The sequence below is a fragment of the Leuciscus leuciscus genome, assembly GCF_965113295.1.
Source record: "Leuciscus leuciscus genome assembly, chromosome: 16".
Classification (NCBI taxonomy): Eukaryota; Metazoa; Chordata; class Actinopteri; order Cypriniformes; family Leuciscidae; genus Leuciscus; species Leuciscus leuciscus.
In genome coordinates, this window is record NC_138740.1 from 4,885,078 (window position 1) to 4,910,303 (window position 25,226).

At 41.4% G+C, this 25,226-nt stretch overlaps 1 protein-coding gene across 2 annotated transcripts in view; it reads right to left on the reverse strand.

The window, feature by feature from the left end:
- gabrb2b (gamma-aminobutyric acid type A receptor subunit beta2b) overlaps positions 1–25,226 on the reverse strand; it is a 133,239-nt gene that overhangs the window by 21,389 nt on the left and 86,624 nt on the right. For both annotated transcript variants that reach the window (XM_082141317.1, XM_082141316.1), the window contains exon 5: positions 24,824–24,906. In XM_082141317.1, coding sequence (XP_081997443.1) covers positions 24,824–24,906 — 83 coding nt within the window. The remainder of the gene's footprint in view (positions 1–24,823; positions 24,907–25,226) is intronic.

Here is a 25,226-nt window from a genome sequence, read left to right on the forward strand (position 1 = left end):
CATTTGACATTCTTCCTGGAACACTAATTATTTAAAGCAGAACGGTGAATCTGCTCTTTTTCTGCTCATTCATACAATGAATGTTAATATTGACCATTATATTTAGTGAATAATGACTGTTCTCACACAAAGCTATAAAATGTCTTCAACAGACATGATTTAGATCATGATCTTCATGGTGCTTTTTGGAACTTGACAGACCTTGGTCTTTGTTCACTTTCCTTATATAAAAAAATAAAAATAAAATTAAGAACAAAACCATGAACAAAAAGAAAGTCCTATTTGTTTAGAACAACATCAAAATCAGTAACTTATGAATGTTCAAGACTAGGAGCAATTGAAAACATTAGGGTTGCTAATGTAACACTATGGGAAAGCCTTCCGCGTGCGCAAGTGTATGAAGCGTGTGTGAATTCACAGATTATTGCCCTCTTCAGTCATATGAGGTCACTGGTGCACTTGCATGACTGTAAAAGGGCACCACATTAAACGTTATCAACTTTGAGAGGGCGCTGCTTTCTCCTGTGGCATCTTCTGTTCATCTGGGATTGAATGATTCAGTTCCACTTGGTTGGGCCGCCAACTTATGCTCAGGTTGAGACCAGGCTCTGCCTTTAGTACAGTATACTAGGTAATAGTAAGGGGGATAGAGCTGTGAGCTCCCTAGGCATTTAATCATTGGCACAATGCATGGCAGCTTTTGACTCGCTTGGTGGAGCAAAGCAATGAGCAGGCATGATTTTGTAGTGGTTATATATTCAGTGGGTATTAATGTTCCCATAGTGTCAAAAATGCACTTTGCAAAAATGGACGTGTCCCTCGAAAGGGAACGTCTAGGGTTATGTATATAACTCATGTTCACTGAGAAGGGAAGAGACACTGCGTCTCATTGTCATACTCCAGGCATGCCTGCTGTGTCTTACTTCAGACAACCTGAAGCTGGTGACGTATTGTTTGGGTGCCCTTTATAGTACATGCCAGTGCGCCAGTGACGTCATCCTACTGCCATAGGCAATCTGAATTAATGCTTCAGCCTCGTGAGTTAGATCTGCTAAATTGTCTGTAGGTGTGTGCATGTGTGAAAAAGTTTAGTTTAGCACACCACCAACCCTAAATGGGAAAATAATTGTTGCTGTGGACACATATTTAAAAATTCTCATTTACAGAGACAAAACAAAAAAACAAAGAGGATTAAGGATCTTGAAAACGTTTGTAAAGATATCCATACAATAAAGTCCCAATTGGTTTAGCTTTCATTGCATTTATTTATTTTTGTGTTAAAATTACCATTACATCACACAAACATGACTTCATATTATTTTGCAAGGAATAATGGCATTTGTGTGGTTGGTTGGGCCACTTAACTCCATTGTTTCTATGTCATTGAGCCTGACTTTGCAAATTAGCTTTTGCCGACATTCCTGTCAGGGCTCTTACATCACTGTATTTGAATCGCTCCGGTAGCTGTGAACCCACATGCACAGGAACTCCAGGATGAGAATGAGGAAGAGGAACAGTGTTAAACTAATTCCACAGGGATCTGTTTCAAAACCTAGTTGTTGCCTTAGAAGGCTTCCTACAGTAACTGAACCTCTTAAGTGGTGGATTAGGAAGGCTGTAACTTTGTGCATCATACAAATACTTTGCAAAGCACATACTGAAGAATAAATCAAAAATTGATTTCAATAAAGTTTGCTGTCAACATGTTACTTAGTCAAGTAAAGTCACGTTCTATACAAATCAGATTGTTTTAAAGCATCTCCACAGTAATAAACAGGAAAATAACAGAATCAAGGACGCAAACTTCATCAAATATGAGACCAGTTCAGATTATGCTGTAAAGATAACAGTGTTGTTATTCAGCTCGAGTCAGTTTTGTTCTCATTTGAAAGTGTCAGTGCAGTCAAATAAAAAATATTACTAAGTTAATATTACAACTAAGTTTATTATAATCTTCTATTATAATAATGTAGCGACAATGGGTATGAACCAAACACAGACTAATCTTCATCCAGAATATTAATTCAAACTCTCGATGAACCAGGAGGAAGATTTGGTCAGGACTTCGTATCCTCATCCATCTTGTCACAGGATCCAGGCGCCGACCGGTCTGGCTATTTAAAAGAGCCCCCAGCACTAACACATAACTGGTCAAATGCTAGCTTTGTTGCCAAATTACTGATTGGTTAAGAGAAAGACAGAGACCAAGGTCTGACACAAGAGTCCTCACATTCCAGATTCAACTTAGAAAACCGAAAGCCATGAATCATTCACAGTCTCCAGGAAGTCTGCGGACCAACGACTTTTATTGGTCAACTTCGATAGTTTGCAAGACGGATCGATACCAGCAGATGTTGTTTTCCCCCACAACATTCCTGACCCCTTCCCCCTTTAAGACCTCTGAACGAACAAACAGAGTCCGTTTCTCTCTAAACCAGAAAACTGAGATTTTTCCTACAGTATACATAAAACTCATTCAAGAACAATTTTCAATGGACTTACAATCAAACATCATGCAACTACATAACTGTATTTTGTGTCTGCAACTTATATGTGTGTTTAATATGCTTAGATACCATATAACTCATGTAATGTTATAACTGTTAGATGTTTGAATGAAAGTGTGTTGTGTTTCATATCAGTATGATCCTATGCTCTTGATTCAAAAGATGGCTTGATTGAAATCTGTGTAAAATGTTTCGTATTCTTATAATACTGATCATGTCTAAACTGTGGCATCTGTTCTCTCTGTTAGCAAGAAACCCCCCCAGATAAGATAATTTACGATCAGAACTGAAAAGAACGCCACCTCCTAAAGTTAGCCAGTGTCTAATTGGCCAGAACTCATCCTTGGAGGTTGGACAACTTTGAGTTTAAAATCTTAGACCCAAAACAAAGTTCGCTCTCTAGGCGCTCTCTCGGCTCTCCAACTCTGCTCGTTCAAAATGTTCTGATAGAAAAGAGCTCTGCTCTCTCTGCTCTCTGCACTCTGCTCTCTATCTCTGGGTTCACCCCCAAGAAACGCTCTGCTACCACTCTTAAGAGAGATGGGCAGAAAAAGGATGAAGATCTCAATCAGACGAGTAACCATGTAAACGCAGAGACAAAGAACCCAAATTAAGATCAGAAGAACGGGTTCAACAGCTTTATTCAAGCAATCTTACTACTCTCGTCTAAGTTGGCTTTTCTTTTCTAAGTTTTCCTTTATTTTCCGTTGTGAGTCTCGGTTCTAAGTTAAGTTTTGCGACAAGATTTCGAGCCACATGTCTTCTGCAAAGCCAGCTTCAAACAAAGACTTTCATTCCGCCAGCACACCACGTGACTGGCCGCCCCAGACCCAGGCACAAGGACACCAGCCAACTAACGGACCAGGAAAACCCCTTTCACGCAACACAAGGGAATCCCCAAAAGCAAAGACAAGCAAGTATTTCCAGACTAAGAGCTGAACTGGTGTATGGATATAAATTGAATAACCTGTCGAAGAAACGATAGAAGGGTTAAATTAATGATTTAAGGTTCGTTCCAGGTCATGCCTTATAAGTGCAGAAACTTGTGATTTCATCATCTCACTCTTAAACTCACTCTTAAAACTTAATATTTCCTTACTCTTTTTGCTTCTGCAACTCGTATGAATGTGTGTGTGTGTGTGTGTGTTTGTGTTAGATATTAGTTTTTATGTTAGTATATAATCAATAAAGTATTGTTTGTATTTGAACAAAGAGATTACTTGTGTTAATTTGCTTAATACATTTTATTGTCTTGAACTTCGATCTAAGTTACCGATGCTTTTACCCGTGATTATTTCTTAATTTATTGTTAGCTGGGGATTCATTCTTTCTTGGCCAGGAAGATATTATATTTCCTAGAGTTAATAACTGTTTATGCTTTCTGTTCATGGGATGAACTGATAGACTAATCATACAATTGATTCTGCTACAGTAAATTCTGAAAATAATTAAAAATAATTAAAATATTAATTATTGATCATAATCCGTTATGAATAATAATTAATTATATTTATACGTGGGCGTATAAATGCTGCAATAATAATATAATAAGACTAAAAAACAGTGCACATAATGGTCACCCAAATTATGGGTAAAATAGTCATTTGTAATCAGTCTACGCTGTTTTAAAACTCAGTATAAAAAAGAAAGGTATATTTAAAATCAACTTATTATGTATGATAATACATAATCTTGCTTTGTCTGCCATATTTAATTGATTTTACACTGTGCTTATGCCAATTGATTATGGAATTGTCACGATCCACACACAAAAACAAGGGTAGGATCCAAATTGCAGTATATTTATTAAGGGCCAATCCATTACATCATAATCCAGTCCATGCAGAGGTCAAAATCCAATGAAGCAAGCCAACATCAGAACAAAAACAAGACACATACAAGAACCGACCTAAGAAGTGGTGTGATAAATACAAGGACTCCGTAACAAACACTAAACAGGTAGGGTATATATATAACACAGAACTAACAATGATAATGGGGAACAGCTGAGTGCAATGATACAGTGATGGGTACAGACAAGGATTGTGGGGAATGCAGTTCATAATGTGAATGACACCGTGGGGAAGGAGGACCTTTGAAAACACAAACCCAACACTGTGACATAACCCCCCCTCTACGGAGCGGCTACCAGACGCTCCAAGACCAAAAAATACAAAACCAGAGTCCAGGAGGGAGGTGGAACAGTGGAGGATCAGGGGGAGGGATGGGGGGCCAGGTCCATGGAGGGGAACAGGAACAGCAGGTGACGGCTTAGCCGGTGGCCAGGGCGAAACGGACAGTCCATCGGGCGGCCAGGGCGAAGCAGACAGTTCATCGGGCGGCCAGTGCGAAGCAGATGACCCATCGGGCGACCAGGGCGGAGACCACAGTCGATCGGACGGAGACGACAGTCGATCGGACGGAGACGACAGTCCATCGGACGGCAAGGGCGAAAACATCAGTCGATTGGGCGGCCAGGGCGGAGACTTTCCCTCGGGCGGCCAGGGAGGAGACAACCCTTCAGGCGGCCATGGCACAGAAACAGGCTCAGGTGGCCATGGCTCAGGAACAGACACCGGCTCAGGAACAGTCTCTGGATCGGCGGAACTCATGTATTTCCTCCATGCACGCATAACAGTCAGTGCATAAAAAAGAAAGACAACCCTCCTGGCCGTGGCAGGACTGATGGTGGGCAGTTCTGGGATGGCCTCCGGGACGACAACGGGCTGCACGGGCACAGCTTCCGGGACGACGTGCTTCCTCCATGCGTGCAGCACAGCCAATGTGTAAAAGATAAAGACAGTCTTCCTGGCCGTGGCAGGACTGACGGTGGGCAGTTCTGGGACGGCCTCCGGGACGACAGCAGGCTGTTCGGGGACGACCACAGGGAAGACAACGGGCTGTTCGGGGACAACCACCGGGACGACAGCGGGCTGCACAGGGACGACCTCCGGGATGACAGCGGGCTGTTCGGGGACAACCACCGGGACGACAGCGGGCTGCACGGGGATGACCTCCGGGACGACAGCGGGCTGTTTGGGGACGACCACTGGGACGACAGCGGGCTGCACGGGGACGACCTCCGGGACGACAGCGGGCTGTTTGGGGACGACCACTGGGACGACAGCGGGCTGCACGGGGACGGCCTCCGGGATGACAGCGGGCTGTTCGGGCACGGTCTCCGGGACAACAGCGGGCTGTTCGGGGACAACCACCGGGACGACAGCGGGCTGCACGGGGACGGCCTCCGGGATGACAGCGGGCTGTTCGGGCACGGTCTCCGGGACTACAGCGGGCTGTTCAGGGACAACCACCGGGACGACAGCGGGCTGCTCGGGCACTACCTCCGGTTCATTGGGAAGGCAGGAAGTCTTCTTCCTCCTCCGCCGTCTTTGATGGCAAGATGCAGGCTCACGGCTGGACATCACCGGCCCTGGATCGACGAGAGACCGAAGCGGAGAGTGGTGCCGGGGCTCACATCTAGCCCCTCCTCTCCTGCGGCCTCCCCGGGTACCCGAAAACCTGGCCAGACGGGTTCCCTCAAAGGATTGTGCGTGTCTGATGGAAGGGGGCTCAGGAGAATTGACCGCCATGGTCTCCTCTGTGATACGGGCCCACAGAGCAAAACACTGGAAAAGGTTCATCCGGGGCGGAACCTCTTCGGATTGAGAGTCCCCCCCCCCCCCCCCCCCAATTTTCGAACGTTTTTTTAGACTTTGTGTCAAGTGTGCCTACAGTATAATGCCTAAAAATGCTTCCTTCTTAGGCAGCCCACAAAGTTTTATAAAGGTTTCTAAGATCTGAGAACCGTCCTGCTTTGAAATTTGCATAAATGTCTCATGTTTGCATAAAATTGCCCCCCATTAAAGCATTATGGATATTAATAAGGATTAAAAATAAATAACCTGAAGTCAGGATGGACTTTAATGTGTCTGAACTATATGACAATTCTTAATAAGCCAGTCCTTCCTAAAAAAATAAAAAAATAAAAAAAATAAAGATAATAAAACCCTCACCCCTAAGTGGCAGGGTGAGACTGAAGGAACAAAAGGCCCTCTAGTTATACTTTCCCATTCTTATTTATATGCATGGTGTAGAATCGTCTACTAGCGCATTTAACCAAAAAGAAAACAGAGATCTAGAGTGGGAATGTCTCCAGTAATCCACGTGTGCCTCTGCAGAAAGTTTGACCCAGATGGTTCAAAGCTACTTTAATCCTTTTTCTAATGTGCAATTAAAAGTGTCCCTAAATTCACACATGGTATGCATCATCTCCTTATCTTTGCACAAACACAGAGCAGGAGAAGTCAAAACAAGACATCTATATAGGCAAAACTCTTTATACACCAGAGGAGATACAGTATGCAGTTCAAGAATTGGTTCTGACGGCTGCCTGGCTCTATATGCTGTGCTTCAGCAGTGCAGAAAATTTGAGTAATATGTAGAGGCCTGGTAAAATGAGATTAGACCATCAAAAGTCAACATAAAAGTAAAAAACTATGTTAAGTCACCTCTATGAAAAGGACAAGCTTTCCCCATCCACTATTTCTTTGTAAAATATATTCTGTATAACAAAAATATTTAAGATCAACCTGAGCACTGCAGCTACTTTCTTCTTGCATAACTCAAATAATGTAATATCCAATTCATTTGATTTATTTAGCAAGCAGCCATGTACAGTATAAAGTGGGATAATGATTTATAAGGCCAGTTTGAATTCCTGATAAAATTGAACACAACATTTCTCACAAAAAAAACAAAAACAAAAACAAAAAAAACAGACAACATGCAATACAACAATAAACCCACTAATCTGGAAAGAAGATCTTAAAAAAAGTGAATCTAAAAGCTCATTCTCAATTTTTTTGCCCCATGATTATATGATCAAGTAAACTATGGAATACAAGAATAATCAAATATCCAAATTAACAATAATCTCAGGCTAAATTTTAAAATCAAATTGGAGTCAGGTTAAGAATTATTCCTTTGCCAATGCCATTGGATTCTGTCGTTGGGAGTACAGTACAGTCAACCAATCAATCTCACAAAATAAACTCTAAACGAGTTGTGGACAAATAACAGTGACTTTTCGTAAGTTTTTTTCTTATATAAAGATATAATTTTAGGCAGAATTACAAAAACATATTATTCGATTATTTTCAAGCATATCATAGAGTTATTTCAATATGGGCATATTTATTTTCAACGTATTGATTTTTATCAAAACATGTTATTTTTGTCATATGAAGGTAACATATTAAAATTACCTTGGAAACCATGCCTTCACCATCTCTTTTCTCATAGGCTTTCAATCTTAAAAAATGAAATTCACCATAAAATATGATTTATTCCATATATAGAAGTATGTCAATGTAAACCACCTCATTATTTACTGTGTGGGGAAAAAAATGGTAATTTTTTTTCCAAATTGCATAAATGTCAAATGAATTTAAACGTCATTCGAAGCTACATATGCTTAGATCGGTGTACAACCATTCATGTACTCTTATCACTATCTATGGTGCTCTGTGAGGTTTTTTGATATCTATTATTGCTTTAATTGGGACCTCAACATGACAAGAATAAAGTTCCTAATGAGATCAGTTTGCCAGGACATTCTCTACCAACATCGTCTCCAATTAAGCGGATGTCTAGGCAGACAAGTACAAGTGAACAGAGAGGGATCAGTTCTCAATAAGGAGCTTAACCTGTCTGTCTCTTGTCCCCTGGTGTTACTGTTCTGCCATCAGTCTAGGTAACGATCAGAACTTGGCAGAATGACAGTTCACACACTACATTGATCCTTGAACTGAAGCTCTTAAACATCTATAAAGGCAACGACTAAACAAGCACATGCATCTTATAATGAATTTCCATTCAATTTCACTTTAGCCTCCAATGCATAATGGTATTCATAATGTCTTATAATATACATTTTATAATTTTCTTGAGTAATAGACAAGAATACATTTTCCTTATTCCCTTTTTTTCTGATGAACAGGATTTGTGTATGTGTACTGGTGCTCCATTTCAGTCTTTAAAAATCAAACAGGGGTGCGTTTCCAGAAAGCATCATTAGCCAACTAAGGTCGCAAGTTCCGTCGCTATCAGCATAGTTCAACAAGTTGGTGTTTCCCGAAAACAGTTCTAACGAACATTCGCAAAAACCATCGCAAAGTTGTGTGTTTGGAACGACAGCTCTCGACCTGCGGTTAGAAGCAGAGTTTCTAGTTTGCATGACATGTGGACTCAATAAATCCTTATATCTTGAGCCAAATAAGCAAGCTGACATTCAGTACAACCTGTGTCTTTGATTTAGAATACATAAAAATGTAATTTACGTCTTTTAGTTTGTCAAGAGATTTAAAGCACCTTTTTTGAAGAGTGCGCATGTGTGTACCAGCTCTAGTACGTAAGAACGAGCCTATGATTGAATCTGGAAATAAAGCAAAATAACTGAGAACAATGAGAGATAGTCCTCAGATGCCATGTCCGTAGCAAACTTGCACAACATCCAGTATTAATTCAAACAGATTAATTAAAAGTAGTTATTACTCCACCACCTCCAACATGGTTGAATGACCAATTTGCAACATATGGTTTTGGGAAACAGTCGTGACTAGCTACTTGATTTCTTCAACAATGCATTATACTATGGTAGTTAAGCAGCGAGTTACGTCGTTGAACGGGAAACGCACCCTAGAATAGAAATATTGCAGTAGTAGCTGGCGTTATGGGAACACTCCTAGATGTGACGATTGTCTGAAGCCCGTTAAAAACACACCAATTCATTGGCTGATGGTGCTAGTACTGCCCCATGAACTGATGATGACTTCAAGTTTATGGAGAGTGAGCAGACTTTTTTCTCTTTCTCTCGCTGGAATGCATACGCATGTCTTCAATCAATTTTGCATGTGAGGATTTGTGCCCGAGCCAAGAAACTCATGATGCTATCTCTTTCGGCCTTGAGGATATTTTATATTCTGCTGCTTTGGACGCAGCAGAGTTTGGCAGCAGGCAGACTGAAGCTCTCCCCCAAAGCAAATCTTCATTGGTTTATAAGTTGGCCAGCATGAAGCTCAGTCTAGACTAGACAATCATGTTATAGCTGGCCGTACAGTAAGTCTACTCTTGAGGTTTTGGAAGCAGCCTTTCTCAATGCATGTGACAAACCCTGCTACCTCTGACCTCACCACAATTTCTGGTTTAGTATAACAGGGGTTTTCAGAGATGACAGCAGTCGAGGAGATTCTAGTTGCCCATCTCTGACCGTCTTGGTCAGGAAACAGAGGCGAGGCCCCCACATGGAAAATTGTGTTGAACCACTGAAGCGTAATCTCTTTTCTCCTCACTGCCATCAATAATCTGTTCTGTCAGCTCCACTGCATCTGGCACTTCGGACAACAGCAGACCATCTGTGTACGAGTTACAACGATCTACTCATTTGTGGTACACGCATAAAGGCTTTTGGAACACACAAGTCATGCCTCGGCACACATGTCGATGACATTGTGCTTTCGGCAAATGGTGTCCCAATGGTACATGCTGGGGCCCCTATACAGGCTTGTTGAGTAAGATTGTGTATCCTGCTAGACGGATTCCCCTGTTGCTCAGTCATTTCAGTGTCTTGGCCAGGAAGTAGTGTTGTGTCGTTTGTGAACGTTGTTTTTTCGGTTTTGTTCATGTTTTCTTGTCTTTTATTTTGAAATTTGTCTTGGAATCACAGGACTTGGAATCACAAGAGTCATGGAAGGGTGGTCCAATATATACCGCTTGAGCTTGGTATAATATATATATATATATATATATATATATATATATATATATATATATATATATATATATATATATATATATATATTATACCAAGCTCAAGCGGTTGTGGAGCTTGGTCCAGCATTGAACTTCCCTACTACTTATTATGCTTTTATTTATTTTTTTCTTCTTTTTTTTTTTACCTTGCTTTTAGTATGTAATAGCTGTAAGTGCATGTACTGTACACAAGTCCACACTAAAGGGAGTTAATCTCTCCACCATATAACAACTGCCTTAAATGCACAATTTGTCATACTGCCACTGTTTCTAGGAAGCAGCTACGTCACCATTTTAAACATTTGCATAATGCCGCCTGCTGGCTACTTTGTCAAGTTCAGTATTCAGTATCGCCAACAAACACAAGTTATAAGACCAGAGATTATCACTGCCGCTGTTTTTTTTTGTTTTTTTACTGCAAGGGCAAAACATAATTACATGGACTTTCACAAAGGCAGAGGAATTTAAGAATCAGTAATTAAAATTTATTTTTAAAACTACTCCTCAGCAGTACAAACACACCCTTTCATTCACACAATTTGTTTCTAATGATTGCTTCCTTTACCTTGCAGTTTGATGCCATGATGTACTGTAGAGAAATGAGACAGTTATAACATCACATCTGAAATGTAAGAGAGGTATGAATAAAAAAATAAACACACTGTAAAACGTCCTGCTAAGTCAATGCTTTGTGAAGGTGGTTTGGGTCAATCAGTTTGTTCTTCTTGACTGTCATTATTGGACTCATGGCTCAAACTGATAAAACAGGCGCCATAGTTAGCGTAGTTACAGTGGTATTTACAGCACCACACGCTCTAAGTGCTAGACTAATCACAGCAGACAGGGGCCGAAAGAGTAATCAGAGCAGGAAACAGCTTTTCAGAAGCTGGGTTTTAAAGAAGAAGGGTTTTAAAACAGAGCGTTTAGACAGAGGGTGAAAAACACAGGAGTATTTTAATTAGTTAAAAGTCCATTGAGCTAAATCTGGATCCTGCATCCTAGAATTTAATAATTTATTAAAATAAATTAAATTAATTAACCTTTTAAGCCCCGAAGGCATTTTTTTTAATTTATTTCTGAGTGGCATACACAAAAAAAGTAAAGACTCATAACTACGAAACTAGAAAGGAGAACTCTCAAAAGGTAGGTATAGTTTGATAGAAAACTTTTTAAATATTTAGATGGAAAAATCATTATATTTGGACATTCTCATGCTGAGAAACTGATAAAAGACAAACAAGAAAATGTGCTTAAGGGAAATTTGACATATCTTTCTTATTTGGCATGCTATAACTCATGCCATAAGGATAATTCTTTACATGTGAGCTGCATCTGGATCAGCATAAATTAATAAAAATGTACAGCATTTGGAACCAAGGTAGCCTTTTTGTTTAGCCTTTGACACCCGGGAGGCATTTTTAAAATTGTTGTTCCTCCCTGAGAAATATCTTGTGATTGACAAAATGGATTGTTGATGTTGATTTTGGCCTCATTTCAATCGGGATCATCCACTGTAAGTAATGATGTGTCATTTTCTACAATATCTGCATGTTTTATGAAGTTACAAGCGTAAATGCCACGTGAAAGCTACATTTGATTTTACTTAGCTACATGTGTGCCTGTGGAGTTTTATGTGTGTTAACTCCATGAGAGAGAATACATTTAGATCTAAGTGACGGATTATGGTGAGTTGGGCTCTTTTTAATCGACAGAATCTGCTGTAAATAATGGGTGATTTTCCTCGAACAGAGCATGTTTCATGAAGTTACGAGCGAAAACGTGACTTTAATGCAGCATCTGTATATTATCAACATATGCGTCTTGCTGGACTTCACGTACAAAAACTAGCTCAAATTTCAAAGCCCAAAACAATTATGCTTATTGTATTCTACTCTGTAGGATCTTTCAAATGATATATGACACATGCCTATCTGAGCCGAATGATGTTTTTGACATATTACAGTACATAGTACAAAAAAAAGTGTGGGAGGAGGTTGGGTGTACACCTTGGGTCTATAGGGTTAATACAATTAATTCAAATTTTTCTAATTACTTTTTTTTTTTTTCAGAAAGTAGGAGGAGCTTATAGATCAAAAACAATTTTTTAAAACAAAACTAAGGATTATTATTTTGGTAAAAGGGGCTCCTTTGAGTCAAAGTGATTGTGAACCACTGTGATATGGTTTAGGTCTTACAATATATAGATAACCTCATTACTTGACTGCCACTGAAGTATTATTAGGCCTTTGTTGTTCTCATGTTGATGTTTGGATTGTGCGTCATTGGAGTTCTCAGCATTAACTTATACTACCGATGCTGCTACAATACCTGCATCTTTCTGCTGTGACCTATAGTGGGTGGATGGATTTGTGTGGCAGCTCCTTTATTATTGTACCTTTTTTAGAGTTACATCCAGTTATATGTCATGGCAGATATTCGTTTTATAGCTCTCCTTGGGGCTAAGTCGCAGTTCATTTCTCCATGCATGACATTTTCTCAAGACATGCACAGAGCAGCCAACAGCTGTGATGGAGTGGGAGTTGCACAGAAATTCCTAGAAACACAGAATGCATAATCTTGGCCATCTATTTATTGTGACCTGCATTATGTTTTGCAAACATCTGCACTGTTTCTACTAGCACCTCACCTTTCCAATTAGAGTTGCAGGAAAAATGTGTATGCTGCAACTTTTGGGCTTCCTGTTTACACTAATTATGATGCATTTCATGCCCTTTTGAGGTGATTTCCAGTTTCCATGTCAACTATAATGAACAAAGCTTTGTTACAGTTTTTCTCAATTCACCATTTTCTCACAATCTCAGAATTACACACCAACTTAAACAAATCTCAAACTGTCACGTCAAACACAATTATTTTAGCCAAAAACACATTTGTCAGAATAACACACAAAACCTAACAAATACATAGTTTCTAGTGACATCACACAAGTGAGATCAATTCATAATTCTTTAACAAAAAACTCTGATTGGGATTCAGGAATTAATTTTGCAGCTCAATGTCTATTATAGTTCTATACATCATAAATGAGTGCAGATACAGTTAAATGCAACAATTATCATTTTCATTTCACTGCTGTAAAGTGATCTTACAGTAGATGAAAAATTAGATGCACCAACAATCGTTTTGGAATTGGAATCTGACTCCCTGAATTGAAATAAAACCATAAGGTGCCTATATTTTTTATCCATAATGTTTTAGGACCATTAGATGGAACATTATCTAGATGGAAAATTAGCTGTAGCTATAACGTTAGCACATAATCTTTCCCATACAGTTTAAACAGAGTAACATTAGCTGAGGATCTTCCTCCCTTCATATTAGTATCATCCCACCCCACAGGACCACATCTGAACAATACTGACAGTGCTTGGTGAGAAACATCTGATATTAACTTGTAGAAAATGTAGTATTGAATGTTCTGGTTTTTAGATTCTCCATGAATGCACTGGGTGTCTGTAACACATAGCGAGCCATGTTTTAGCTGGACTGCCATACATCCAATGGCCTCCTAGTTTCACATGGCCAGACTTTTTACTTAACATCTGGTCCATTTTTTAGCTTAATCTGGCTAAGACCTGCCTATTTAGACATATTATAAATAAACCAATTACAGTTTATTACATTTTTATATGCATTAGAGTGGCAGTTTGTTTGGCATCATACTACAGCAAAAAATAAAAAATAAAATATGCAGACTATATTATGAGAATTTCTGTCCCTGAAAAAGTAATAAAACATATCTAGGGCCCTATTTTAACGATCTAATCGAATGGTATAAAGCGCACAGAGCAAGTCAACTTAGGGCGTGTCTGAATCCACTTAAGCTAGTTTGAATAGTTAAAAATGGTCGGCGCATGGTCTAAAATGGTTGTCCCTATTCTTTTAATGAGTAATGGGTGTGTTTTGGCCGTAACATGCAATAAACTCTCCCATTCACAGTTGTGTTCGCACCATGGCGGATTCGCTAGTTACAAGGCGGAATTTGCAAGCGGAAAAAAATTAAAGCTTCTCTAGCGAGAAAACGGATCTGCTCGTGCGCAAGGTTAAAGCATGCAAGCAGACCATCTACGGGCCATATAGTACGCAGTTTGTGGACCCGCCTATAGGCGCATATTACTAGCGTGCTCTTTAAATAACAAAATATTCCGGCATTGACTTTAGATCAGTCTATTTCAGTTTCCTCAAAATAGCAACGCGCCAACAATGTGCCTGAACACACCTCGTTTTCAGACCAGCAGCCCATGGGTGCACAGATGGGTACAAATGCATTTGCTATTTAAACAACGTGGCCCAGGACGTGAAAATGATAACTGCGTCGGGCTGAAACTAGCAAAAAACACTTGCAGCCTGGCGCTGCATTGCGCTGAAATCTTGCATGCTCTGAGCATGCTCTGAGCCTAACACCTACTAGTAAGGTTGGAACTGAAAAAATTAAGCCAGCTCTTTCAATTTTGTGGGCAATATCCATCAGATGGTGCATGAATAGACTTCTGGGAGTCCTGTCAGAGGATGACCTGACTACCTGACCCCAATAACTATTTTTGCAAAACGACTTGCTGTGCATTCAGTATACATTCATCAATATGTGCTCCCAGGGAAATGAACCCATGACCTTGGCATTGCTATAGGTAATGTTAGAGTATAGCTGATGCTCTAAGCACACACTGTGTTCCCAGAAACCTCTGTGGAGTTTACTTGAAAGAAAGTAAAACTTGTGAAAAACTTGGACAGAGCTTGTGAAAGAAAAAGGTAAAACCAATTAGACAAAAGTTCATAGGATTCTCCCAGGATTTGAGGTTATAGACACATAATGCTCACTGACAGGACGTCAATACATGTCAATACAGAATGCCATTTCAAGAAAGAAAGAAAGAAAGAAAGAAAGAAAGAAAGAAAGAAAGAAAGAAAGAAAGAAAGAAAGAAGGATTTCCCAGTTGAGAAACCATGGACTTGGACATCACATTGCAGTTCTGCAAGCTCTTATGGTGGAAACCATAAAAAAAAATTAAAAAAACACATTAGCTCTTCCCTACAATGCAGCCAATGTGTTGGAGTTCACAAGAGCACAATTAGCAAGTGTGTACACATGCCCTTTTCTGATCTCCTCTAGCTCTCAGCTTTCTATCTTTCTGCTTTAATGACAGCAGCCAATGGGCCGTGCGTAACAGTAGACGCTGGAGGATTACTGCTGGATTTCCACTGATTTCCCAGTGTACACCGCATATATAGAGTCACAATTAGATTTGATTAGGCCTTTTCTGCTCATGGCGCTGTGTAGCATGAATGCTGACTGGCTCTCTTTATCTCTTGGCTTTATGGAGATGAAGGTCATCCTAATTAAGGTAACGGTGGAGTACGGCTGGCTTTCAACACACACTGTGCTCAAACCAAAAATGTGTTTCTACTAGAAAAAAAGAACCCTTAGAATTTTATATGAATTGGTCATGATTGTCAATCAAACTGATCAAGATTGTAATGCTATGACATTTGTTTATAATAATAATAATAATAATGCATTTTATTTAATGGCGCCTTATCATAACACCCAAGGTCACCTCACAAGCAATATACAGGTCACTGCATAAGACAATACACACAACAAACAAGCCGCATATACAGATAAAGTGCATTAAAGAGTCAATACAACATGTTATAAGACGCGTTTTAAAAGTCAACAATCAATCGCTATTGCGAACATCAAGGGGAAGAGAGTTCCATAGGTGGGCGGCAGCATAACTAAAAGATCTGGCATCCATTGTAGTTAGTCGAATCCGAGGTACCACAAGAGAAATTGAAGATGAAGATCTGAGAGCACGTGAAGGAGTGTAAACATGGAGAAGTTGTGTAAGGTATTGGGGTGCAAGATTACGAAGTGCCTTATAAGTAAGTAGCAAGATCTTGAATTCAACTCTATACTTTACTGGAAGCCAGTGCAATTGCTGAAGAACTGGAGAAATGTGCTCAGTAGAAGGTGTTCTAGTTTAAACAGTGTTATTTGCTCGAGTCAATTTGTTTGAAATATCTAATACTTGAAATTATTTATGCTTATCTTTATATTCTTACTTTTTCTGATGGAAGTCAATTGTCAATCAAGGAATGATTCTTTACTGATCAGAACTCATCCTAAGGCATCTCATAAGGGAAACATTGCTGTTGTGACCTTTTATACTCCACCTCCGTACAGCAGATATGTCAATACTTTAGCAAACATCAAACTTGGAGTGTCACAGTCAGTCATAAGACATGCAAAAGACAATGAGATTTGATACCATTGATGTCAAACCTATGTCAACACGTCATGGCAAGTTTCAATGTGTGCAAGATTCCATGGCTATGGGGAAAAGGATAATTATCGGTGAACAAAAAAAAGTCTTTGGTTACGACTGTAACCCTTGTTCCCTGAGATGGGAACTAGATGCTACGTCGAAGGCGGCACTTTGGGGAACGTCTCCATCGTAACAGCGTCTAAAGCACGTGTGGAACTAGTCCAATCTCTGCTCTTTTCAGGAGAGGCGAGGGCAGCCTCATACGCTAAAGAAATAGCCTCCACAATCCATAAAAATCCACAAAGTAGGAGGGAACAAGGGAAACCCTTCTTAGGTGACCCAAAACACACGAATAGCTTGTCCGAATTCCTCCCACCTGAGGACCTACGTACATAGGCCTCCAAGGCCCAAACAGGAAATAGTAGGTATAGCCTTTCCTGGTCAGCTGACAAGTGGTGGAGAATAATAAAAGGCCTGCAGGATAACTGACCATGCAACATTAGATGACACCTTGGGCACGTAGCCTGGCCTAGGGTGGAGAATGGCCTTTACCCTCCCAGGAGCGAACTCGAGGCAAGAGGGAGCAACAGAAAAAGCCTTGCAGGTCCCCCACTCTTTTGAGGGACGTTATGGCTAGCAGGAAGGTCACTATGAAAGCAAGAAACTTGTCCGCCACTTTGTCAATTGGGTTGAAAGTGTGCCAGGGATAACCCCTCAAGAACCACTGCCAGGTCCCACACAGGATCCCTTGTTTGGACAACAGGCCTCATCCTCCGAGCACCACAAAGGAAATCAACAATTAGTATTTTTCTTTCTCTTTTTTTGATAAATAAGGGAGAATGCTTTCATTGTAGGACAAACAACACCAAATAAGACAAGAGCAACATAGAATGCTTGCTGAAGAGCAGAAGTGTTGTGTGCCGGCGTATCTTTGTAGCTTCCATGTACGCCGTCACATGTGACGTCATGACGCAACACCAATCAAGATTGGACTAGTTCCACACGTGCTTCAGATACTATCACGCTGGAGGTGTTCCCCAAAGAGTCGTTTTCGGCACAACGCGAGTTCCCTCAAAAAGGAACTCTACATACATTTTTGTATTTCCCACACACTATCAATTGACTTTAGAAATTGGGAATATAGCACACACATTGTATGCTGTACTTTTATCCCACACATTTTCGAATGTCCTAACTACAGTAGGTAGTCAACCAGAATGCCTATTACCGCCGCGCTAACTGCCGTGGCAAAGTCACTGCGGCAAAAATAAACCAGTCGCAATAAACCAGTCGTGAAATGACCGCCAGGTGGCGCAAAGGGACATTTTGCAAAACTGCAGCAATTGCCGCATTTTAAAATGTAAGTGAGGCTAATGTCAATTAACAGTAAGGATGAAATACTATAACTATGGTAATTTCCAAATAAGCCTTCAACAAACATGAAAAATAAAACAAAAGAGCTATTGACATTTGCTGTACAATAGTGAAACAACCTAAGATTTGAGTTGAAACTGCATGTTATAAAGTAATACTTTTATTATTAAATAAAGAAAGAAAATGTCATGATTCTGCCTTGTCTCTGATTTTCCCTGGTCTTGAGGCAGGATCATGACAGGCCCATGTTTCATGTGCAGCACATGGCCATTTGTTTGGCCATGTGCTTGCGTTGTCTCTCATGTTACCCCGCCCCCTTGTTACCCTTGTTTAGTCATTATTGTTTCACCTGTGTTCCTGATTAGTTTGTTGCTTTCACCTGTGTTCTTCATTAGTTGCTCCCTATTTTATCCCCTTGTGTTTGCTGTCCTGTGCCGGTTCATTGTTAATCAATGTGAGATCTGTCCGTGAGTAAGTCTGTTGAAAGTCTTGTCTAAGTAGTAGTTTGATCCTGTTTCTGTTATAGTCTAGTTTGTCAGTGTTAGTCTAGTTTAGTCATCTCTTGTCTGTCTTGCCCTTGTTTTGCCCCCTCGTGGGTTTTGTTTTCTTTTTTGTGTCTAAATAAACCCTTGAAATGTCTGCGATTGGGTTCTCTCCTTCTACACCATGACAGAATGAACCGGCCAGAACCGAACCCAGCAGACAGAATGTCTTCCCCGTTTCCTTGTCAGTCGGAGCACCACCGAACAAGCTACCCAGCTGACTTGCCTGTTTCCCCTACGCTGCAGTCATCAGACCCCGAACGATGGTGGCAGTCGGTTATCGCCGATGCCCGGGAGGGCAAGCTTCCTTTCCCTCCTCAGGGTAAGCTGTCCCTGAGGAAGTACGCCCAGGTTGTTGAAGAGAGGAGGTTTTTATTGCCAGACGCCCTGGTCAATAGCTACCTCATCGCGGGTCTCAACGTCCCTCCTCCTCTCTCGGAACAAGGAGGACTGGTCAGCCGTCCGTTCCACAGTATGGTGGAGAGTTTGTCTTGGAGGGAGCTGCAGAGTACTACAAGGTCTTCTTCTCCCGCTTCACTTCCTGTGATCCCTGAGGGTCGTCTGCTAGCCGTTGCTACACTTGGGGACCAACCCAGTCCTGCTGCGACTCCTGAGACCCCTTCCACGTCCATAAATTATGGTAAGCGTGGAAGGCACCCGTCGTGGGAGTCAGCATCGGAGTCTTCCTGCCCGGAGTCCTCCTCGCCTGCGCTGGGCTCCCCAGTTCCTGTAACGGTTCCTGCTTCACCTCCCTCTCCTGTCACCAGTCTGGCTATCGTCTCCGCTCCGCGACCCAGGAGAAAGAAGAGGAGGAAGGGAGCCTCCTGTCCTTCGTCTCTGGCTGTCCCAAGCGCTGTTCCAGAGCCCGCTACTGCAAGCGCTGTTCCAGAGCCCGCTACTGCAAGCGCTGTTCCAGAGCCCGCTACTTCAAGCGCTGTTCCAGAGCCCGCTACTGCAAGCGCTGTTCCAGAGCCCGCTACTGCAAGCGCTGTTCCAGAGCCCGCTACTGCAAGCGCTGTTCCAGAGCCCGCTACTGCAAGCGCTGTTCCAGAGCCCGCTACTGCAAGCGCTGTTCCAGAGCCCGCTACTGCAAGCGCTGTTCCAGAGCCCGCTACTGCAAGCGCTGAAGAGAAAGCAGCGGTCGATTCTGCTGCTAAGGCGGTGATTGAGTCTGTATCAGCTCACCAGGAGATGCCAATCGTCATTGCTGCTAAGGTCTTGAGGCAGGATCATGACAGGCCCATGTTTCATGTGCAGCACATGGCCATTTGTTTGGCCATGTGCTTGCGTTGTCTCTCATGTTACCCCGCCCCCTTGTTACCCTTGTTTAGTCATTATTGTTTCACCTGTGTTCCTGATTAGTTTGTTGCTTTCACCTGTGTTCTTCATTAGTTGCTCCCTATTTTATCCCCTTGTGTTTGCTGTCCTGTGCCGGTTCATTGTTAATCAATGTGAGATCTGTCCGTGAGTAAGTCTGTTGAAAGTCTTGTCTAAGTAGTAGTTTGATCCTGTTTCTGTTATAGTCTAGTTTGTCAGTGTTAGTCTAGTTTAGTCATCTCTTGTCTGTCTTGCCCTTGTTTTGCCCCCTCGTGGGTTTTGTTTTCTGTTTTGTGTCTAAATAAACCCTTGAAATGTCCGCAAATGGTCTGCGATTGGGTTCTCTCCTTCTACACCATGACAGAAAATTAAAAATAAAGCTGATTATTTTTATTATTCTATTGAGGAATGAGACAAATGAAGAGCGCTTCTCTCTCGTGTGCGCGCACACACTGATTGCTGAACAACCACACTTCTGGGCTTTCTAGTAAATTCGAGGTCGAGTGGTATAACTTAGGTGTCAATCATTTAGATGGCACAGGTTCAAATCCCGAACAAACATGGTCTTCTGTAAAAAAAAAAATATTATTACTAATGGAGCCAGATTTGTCTAGTGCTAAAACTGTTACACCATATCTGTTTTTTTTCTTTTTTTTTCTTATTTATAAAATAAAATTACCATGCATTTCCATTTTACACTAATAACAAATATTATCCAACATAATGACTGAATATTTACATTTGTATAATAATTCCACTTGTATTTTTTTCAAAAGCAGTTCTTTTAAAAATAGGGAAAAAAAAGAAGAAAAAAAACTTTATGGGGTTCCCTATATAGAAATATATATTTTTTTAAATATGGTTGTAAGCAAGGTGCGATTTGCCAGAGGGGACGGGGATTTCCTTCTGGTCTAAATATCCCTGCTTTTGGGATTATTTTTATTCCCCTCCACAGTAATCAATGCTATACTTCACCAATAGACCATATATAAGATAAAGATATGCAACACACACATTTAAACAACAAACAATGAAATCAGAACCAGCACTTCTGCTCCTGTATTGAGAGATAACATGTAGTGCGTTTCAGTTACAATCCTGGTTCCAGTGGCCTTAATGCATGCATGGCTTTTCAAAATGTCACAAAGCGTTTTGAGATCGTTTTGAATGAAATATTGAAGTTTATAATTAAGTATTAGGTAGGCTTGAGTCATCTGGAGATGAAGACTCGGCTGTGCTGCCTCCTTCGGGGGTGCCAGCATTGCCCGAGTCTGATCCAGAACTGACTGCCATGCTTTCCCGGGCAGCCGCAAGCATCGAGCTTGTGTGGAACCCTCCACCATGTCCCGAGCGCTCAGGGCTTGATGATCGGGCCGCGCTGTGGAAGTAGTCGCAGGAAGGCGCCCCAGCCCATACCAGTCCCGCAGCCAGCCGAACACCAGACGATGCGGCGCTCCCGTTACGGGCAGCTCAGGAGATGGGTTGCAGTTATTTCCAGGAAGTGGTTGCAGGACCTCTTCTTCCAAAGAACTGACATTCCCATCTCTGAGCCCTCAGAGGCCGCGGATGGCAGTGTGCAACGTCTGCCTCGCCACTCTCGTCCCCCTCTGTCGCCAGACCCCTGTCAGAGCAGGCCCCCGCGGAACACTCATCCTTCCTTAGCCTCCTCAGTCAGGACGCGGCATATGACCGTGCCCCCACACCGGGACGCTCCGCCTCCCACGTCTGGGCCGGTTATTCCGCCTTGCTGCCCCATTGTGGGTATATACGTCTGTGGTTCACATGACCCTGCTAGTTCAGTTTTTGGAGCTTCCCAATCTGTCCCGCTGGCTCGTGAGAACCATCAGGCTCGGCTATGCAATTCAGTTCGCACGGTCTCCTCCCCGCTTCCGAAGAGTCCATTACATCATGGTCGGTGGCAATGCCCGTCATGCGTGCGGAGGTCGCCACCCTACTGGCGAAGGGTGCGATCGAGACTGTTCCTCCAGCCGAAATGAAGTCCGGCTTCTACAACCCCGACTTCATTGTACCCAAGAAGAGCGGTGGGTTATGGCCAGTAATGGACCTGCGCATCTTGTATCGAACCCTTCACAGGCTTCCGTTCAAGATGTTGACAGCCTAACGCATTTTCGAATGTGTTCGTCCGTTGGATTTGTTTGCAGTGATCGACCTGAAGGACGTGTACTTTCATGTCTCCATTCTTCCTCGACACAGACCTTACAGGCCTCACAGATACAGGCATACCAGTACACGGTTCTCCCAATCTTCACGAAAGTCGTTGAGGCAGCCCTTGAGCCACTCCGGCAACACGGTTTCGCATCCTGAACTATCTCGACGACTGGCTGCTCCTAGCTCACTCTCGAGACTAGGTTTGCGAACACAGGGATCTGGTGCTCCGGCACCTTACCTGTTTGGGCCTTCGGGTCAACTGGGAAAAGAGCAAACTCTCCCTCGTACACTAGGAACTGTGTCAACTTGCAATGGCCTCCATCAAATGGGTAGGGGACCTGCAGGCATTTTCAGTCGACGAAGCGTGCCTAGAATTCGGGCGGGCTAATTCTCACGTGATCCTAAGACCCAGGCCTGGATACATGTCCAAGGTTCCCACCACTCCCTAACGTTTAGCCTACTTTGCTTAAATTTGATGCAATAAAATAAGCCTACATTTGTTTCAATTCTAAATTGGTACTGTAATTTCAGTATTGGGATTATGAATTTGTTTAACTACAATGTTTCACTTGAATTTATCTGCTGGTCAGTTCTCAATGAGCCACGTCAGATTACGCAATAGAGAGAATAAACTGACACTTTTAAAAGTCTGTGATTGTAGCGCCTCTTAGCGGCAAAAGACAGCAAATGCACACCCCAAATAAAAGTATTATTCTGGTTGAGCACCAACTGTAGGGCTTGACATTAACACCCGCTAAATGTGGATGGATTTCAGCAATGGTGTGTAACGCAGTCACTCCTACTAGTCAAGTTGGCGGGTTGAATTTTATATATAATATACAGCATGCATTTTTTTAATTGTTGTCTTTTAAAAAGGCATTTGAAATAAGAAACTAAGTGCAATGTAGTGTTGTTAAAATATAGATTTTTCGATACATATCGATACTGAAATATCTGAAACGCTTCCAATACTAATTTTCCACAGATAGCAGCTGAGCTTTCTCGCTCTCTCATCTCTCTGACGGCAACATCCCTTCACGCACTCGTTTCATTTGCATGTTGCAGCCTCATGCTAAATGTTTTTTGTTTTTGTTTTTTTTACATCAATATGCACTTCATACCTCTTAGTGAAAAAGCAAAAAACATATTTTTGATAACATATTTGGGATAAATGTGAAAATGCATGTCAGAGTAACAACTAAGCCTTGAGGTCAAAGGAACTGTGTCAAGACACAGATCATGGAAGACTACAAACACAGCGGCCAGACGAAAAGCATGTTTTGTTTTTTTCAAAAGCAGGGCTTAAGGGACTGTTCATGGTAGAAAGAAAGCTGAATGCAACAAAGTACACAGATATCCTTATCTAAAATCTGGTTCAGACCACTCAGGAGCTCAGACTGGGCCAAAGGTTTACCTTCCAACAGGACAATGACCCTAAACACATACTCAAGACAATATAATAGTGGATTAGGGATGGCTCTGTGAATGTTCTTGAGTGACCTAGTCAGAGCCTGGACATAAATTTAATCAAACATCTCCAGAGAAACCTAAAAATTGCTGTCCACCGACAGTCCCCATCCAACCTGACAGAGCTTAGGATCTGCAGGAAATAATGGCAGAAATCCAGGTGTGCAAGGCATGTCACATTATAACCAAAAATACTTTATTTTAAAAGGCTGTAATCGCGGTTAAAAAGTCCTTCAACTAAGTACAGAGTTAAGGGTCTGAATACTAATGCAATGTGATATATGAATCAGCTTAGAGAGTTGAACCTCTCATATCTAGTGTCTGGTGTTCCCTCGGCTATTGAGGTGTGTGGTTTCATCATGCCATGATCTAAAGAGTATTGTAAGGCCTTCAGAAAAAGAAAAAAGAAAGGTTGTGGATGCCTATGAATCTGGCAAGGGATTTAAAAAGATCTCCAAATTATTTGATATATATCATTCCATTGTAAGGAAAAAAAATATCAGACCTATTGAAGCAATGTGCTCTGGACAGACAAATCGAAGATAGAGTTGTTTGGGCACAGTAACAGCAGACATGTTTGGCACAGATCAAAGACAGCTTTTAAGGAGAAGTACCTTATACCAACTGTGTAGCATTGTGATGGACATGTTATGGTTTGGGGTTGCTGCCTCAGGGACTGGACAGCTTGCATTTATTGATTTAACTATGAATTCAACATCATATCAATGAGTGCTTAAATAGAACATACTGTAAGGCCATCTGTCCAACAGTTTAAATTGAACCAAAAGTGGACCTTTCAAAAGGATAACGATCCTAAACACGCTAGCAAATCCACCAAAGATTGCTCAAAAAGAAGAGCGTAATGGAATTGCCTAGTCAAAGCCCAGATTTGAATCCTGTTGAAATATTGTGAGGAGATTTCAAATGGGCTGTACACATAAGAATACCTTCAAACACCTTGCAACTGAAAGAATATTGCATGGAAGTGTGGTTAAAAAAGGCCAGATGTCAGTGACTGGTGGAAAATTATGAAAAACGTCTACAAGAAGTTATTTCTGCTAAAGGGGGCAGTACTAGCTAGGCCAGGGATGTACTTACTTTCCCCACAGAAGAAATTCACATCTACTGACATTTCTGTTGAATAAATTATTGAAAAAGCTTTTTTTTTCAAGTGGATCAACTTTATTAATAGGCACTGTTTCAAAGAGAATCAAATGTTTGCTTGTCCAAATATGTGGAAAAAAAATGTCACTTCACACACACACACACATATATATGCTTTTTTTTTTTTTAATTATCATATTAATATAAAAAAAATTGTGGAGAGAAAGTCTCACGGGACACTTACAGCTCTCGATTTCCAGTGTGCAGTTCTGCTCATCTAGTGGGTATCTGCGCAAGTCCATCATGCAGGCGGCTGTGGTAGTGATCCTGTGCACACAGAGGGTATAACTATTAGTCACAAGCAACTATTTCTCTAGAATCCTGTTCTTCATAGACCCATGTCTGTGCTGGAGTCAATTACTTCCAGCATATTCTTTCACATTCCTTTTTTTTGTGTGTGCATTTTCACCCATTTCATATTTCAAGGAAAGTTTTGTAAATTTTATTATGATGGTTTTAAAAATCAGTTTCCTGAGCCCTCTAAGGGAGCATCAGTTTGGCTTACTCCAGCTAAAGGACATAGCACTTTTCAGTATTCTGAAGGGTGCAAGGTATTCTGTTTACAACTTTTACTGCCTGAATGGCAG